Source organism: Salvelinus fontinalis, chromosome 1 (assembly GCF_029448725.1).
Source record: "Salvelinus fontinalis isolate EN_2023a chromosome 1, ASM2944872v1, whole genome shotgun sequence".
NCBI lineage: Eukaryota > Metazoa > Chordata > Actinopteri > Salmoniformes > Salmonidae > Salvelinus > Salvelinus fontinalis.
In genome coordinates, this window is record NC_074665.1 from 72,609,660 (window position 1) to 72,613,653 (window position 3,994).

The 3,994-nt window shown below is 43.3% G+C and overlaps 1 protein-coding gene across 1 annotated transcript; it reads right to left on the reverse strand.

The window, feature by feature from the left end:
• Positions 1-946: 946 nt before the first annotated feature.
• Positions 947-3,763, reverse strand: LOC129861251 (zinc finger protein 503-like). The gene is made up of 2 exons (XM_055932501.1): positions 3,204-3,763; positions 947-2,552 (listed from the first exon to the last, which is right to left on the reverse strand). The coding sequence occupies exons 1-2, from the start codon at positions 3,456-3,458 to the stop codon at positions 1,110-1,112; spliced, it is 1,698 nt and encodes a 565-aa protein (XP_055788476.1). The 5' UTR covers positions 3,459-3,763; the 3' UTR covers positions 947-1,109.
• Positions 3,764-3,994: the final 231 nt, after the last annotated feature.

Here is a 3,994-nt window from a genome sequence, read left to right on the forward strand (position 1 = left end):
TTGCATGTTTTATAACTGCACAAGCGGATAACTTCCTTATTCTAATGTAATCAGACTGACACCATCATTCGTTCGAAGGTAGGGAAAATATGATCTGTGAAAAACAGTGCTGAATTTGATAATGGCGTGTTCAAATGAATATCAGAGTTAGATTATTACTGAATGAATATCAGAGTTAGATTATTACTGAATGAATATCAGAGTTAGATTATTACTGCCTAAATTACTCCAACGATAAATTACTCTAATGCTAATCGGGTGGCGAAATACATCTGTGTCAGATGACAGTAGGCTGCAATTTGGCTTAGCTATTTAAAAAGTTTAACAAATATATTTTGCAGTCTTAAAGGTATCGAAATGTGAATAAAATGTGATTAAAATGTTACTCAAGTGTATACGGCACAGACTTCAAATGAAAATAGCCTACACAGATCTTAAATGCCATTCCACAAATTAAATGGTGTCGATTCTTTAACAGACCAATTATGCTCATGTCTCACATATTCAAGTGTTTATCATTATAAGTAAATTAATACTGTATGTCGAATTATTTATTCCATAAACAACCTACCAGATTCATAAACCTTAATTTAGCTTGTCGAATTAATAATTAAATGTATGAAGAAATATGAGAGCCCAATTTTCCAACAAGATGAACTAATCATGTCATTCTAAGGTTTAGGCCAAAGTTGAAAAGTTGTCTGCGATGTGCGGTAGCCAGTAGACCTACATAGGCCCACCAGACTTCAAAATAGGCTACGGCTTTCCAATGAAAAATAGAACGAATAGGCCTTTTGTATGTAGGAAACATAAAACTCTCACAATGACCATTTTAAAAGCAACATACACACTGCCTTGTAATTTCAATGTAACATCTAAAATGGCACCATTCAATATAGCCTATATCTTAATTGTAAAAAAGAATGCACCTTGAGCCTCTTACAAATAATATTATAATTATTTTTTATTTTTGTCACGCTTGGAGCTATCGCAAATAAATACACTGAGCCCACGGATCCCGTCCTGCATGAAATACAACCAATATAAAAGTCATTTAGGCCTAAAATCTCCTTATAAATGTATAGTTATTATGTGTCTGTCTGTATCTTCTACTGGTATCCTAACGCCGATGCGGTGGTGAGTCTCTGTCCATACAAGGTATAGGGAGAATAATATGGACCTGTGGCAGCGGGCATCTGAACCGAAGCGCCGGGGGGCAGGGGGCTCTTTGAATAGGGGTGATAGCGCGTGCTCAATCCCAGAGGGTGATGCGGGCTCCTCAGGGTGAGCGTTCCAGGGCTGCCCGGGGCCGCATTTGGAGGCATGTGCATATGGCAGGCCATGGCGGCCGCCGCAGCGTTGGCTAGCGATGATGAACCCGGGTATCCTGATATCAACTTCTCCGTCCCCGCAAAAGCAGTGTGAGTCCTTAGGTGATTGAGGAGCTCTTCTGAGCAAGAAAACCGTTTGTCGCAAGGTCCGTTAGCCGACACCCAATTACAGACGTGTGGCAGAGGGTCATTTGGGAGCATAAAGCCATAGGGGTATAACGGGTGTCCAGCAAAAGATGGCGGCGAGGAATGCACGCCGTGCAAAGGGTGAGTTGGGTACATGAGAGGGTATCCTGACTTCAGAGCCGAGGACTCATGGCACTGCGAGGCACTGGAAGCACCGGATAAGTGGCTTGCGCAGTGGTAACTCAGGCAGTACGGGTCTCTACACAGGCTAGCAGACATTAGGGACGGAGGAGAAGCCCTGGACAAGGGGCTCCCAGCCTTATTGCACTGAAGTTGGCTGGCAGCGGCAAACTGAGCACTGAGTAGTTGACTGCTAGATTTCGTCGGGTCTAAAGTCATTCCGTGAGGGAGAAAGTGTTGGGGATAGCCTGCGTATGCACCTGCTAAACTTCCAGGGTAGGACATGCCAGCAGGCGGTAGAGGGAAAACGGTGTGCCCAGGTTTATAGGGGGAGACTGGCGCTACGAGTCCTCCTGAACCCAGAAGTTGAACAGATGATGCAGAGGAGACAGATGTGAGTGAGTCTGATGTGATAGCCTTTGATCCAGAGGTGGTCTCCTGGTGTTGGTTAGCCTCACCGTTAATCCCAGATATCCGGCTGTGACTACCACTGCCGTTTCCCTCCATTGTACTGTTTTTATTGCTATCAGATTCCTTATTCTTTTCCTCCTTGTCTCCCTGCTTACCCTCAGATGGCAGCGGAGACACAGAGTGGCAGGAGCTGGGGCTGCCTGTCCTGGGGGTAAACGGCTGGCAGGTGGCGCTAGGCACTCGGAAACTAGCTTTATCTCCACTCAGACTACCACTGCTGGACGAGGAGTCCTTGTTCTTCTCCGATGATTTGGAGTAGGGTTTGAAGCTAGATTTGTCTTCATTTCCAATGTCACTCATTTTTAGTGGTCCGGATTTGGCCTCTTTGTCACTAGATCCATTTGAGGTTACAGATGAGAGTTTGGAAGAGGACGGAGGGTCTGGTTTTCCGATTTGTGAGCAGGTCTGTGCCAAGAGAGCCAACGGACTTTTCTTGGCATCCAGCTGCAAAATAAGATAAAATAATATTTATTATTCAAGTTTTCACTGTAATGTTTTTTTCATGGGGTGTTTCAAAACCAAGCAATATGTTCCTGTTTATACAGTGTATTATGTGCCCTTGGAGAACTCCGTTAATTACGCACGAGTTTAACGCATTGCGTATAAGGTTATTATAGCCATATATCTGCACAGTCTTAGAAAAATAGGTTCTGGATAGAACCAGAAAGGGTTATATGATTGCTTCATATATGGCACCCCATAAGGTTCTATATAGAACCGACATGTGTTCCATATAGAACCCTATATGGAACCCAAGGGTTCTATATGGAACCAATTTTGGTTCAGCGAAGAAGAACCCCTTGGGTTCTGATCAAAGGGTTAGACTCTTTAGGGGTGCCATATATGAAGCAATCAATAGAACGCTCTTGGGTTCTATCCAGAACCTTTTTTTCTAAGAATGAATTTAAATGTACAATAACTATATGATAATAAACGTATATAGATACAACTCAAATGGCCTAATAGTACCGATACTTTAAAATCTGAAAACATAGACAGAAAAACATTCATACAAAGTAATAACTGCCCAAAATCACACTTTTGCAATCCCTTTCTATCCCGTCCCCTGTAGCCTGTGGCCAGCGTAGTTCTTACCTCGATGGGACTGATAGGAGTTGATGGCAAAGGTTGAAGGTACTCCGGGTGCAAAATGTGTCCTCCCCGTGCTGTAAGCATTTTCAAAATCTTTATGGGTATACGATTAGCCTGCCGTAAAGGGTTTGACGGAGAGACGAGGTGAAGAAATTGATTGTTTATTCTCGGTGTGCCCTTCTCCCCTGAATAACTGTTCTCCCACACCGGAATCGCGATACTATTTCTCAGGACAGAAAATGCGGGCGATGTGATCATGACCCAATTCTCATTGAAATGGAAGAAAAACAGCCTACATTTGTTATTTGGGAATACAAAATCTAATCAAAGTAACATGTCATTCTATAGCGCCACAGTTCGAAATAAAACCAATAAATAGATAAACTTTTTATAATCCTTATTAGAGGCGGAGAAGATCAGAACATATCCCGTTCATATCGCAGCAGGAGTGAATGTGTGGCTCGGACGCATCCTTCCTCAGTGTCGCTGTGTGTGAGTGTGGCAGTGGCAGTAGCACGTCTGTGCGCTTGCTCTCTCTACGTCGGAAGTAGCCTATGCTCTCCTCCCTTCATCAGCATCTGAATTAGTCTCGAGATTAAAGCCTCTGCCGCCTTCCAATCAAATGAGCCCCTGAAGTGATTGGAGGGTCAATGGAATGTGATGTCACCTCAAATTGGTGTAGTGTATTATTTTGCCAACTCGATGGAGCTTATTTTATTGTTGTGTTTAATATGCGCGTTCGCACATGTACATGTAGGGAGTGTATGGGAGGACTATTATGGGTGGAATAGACT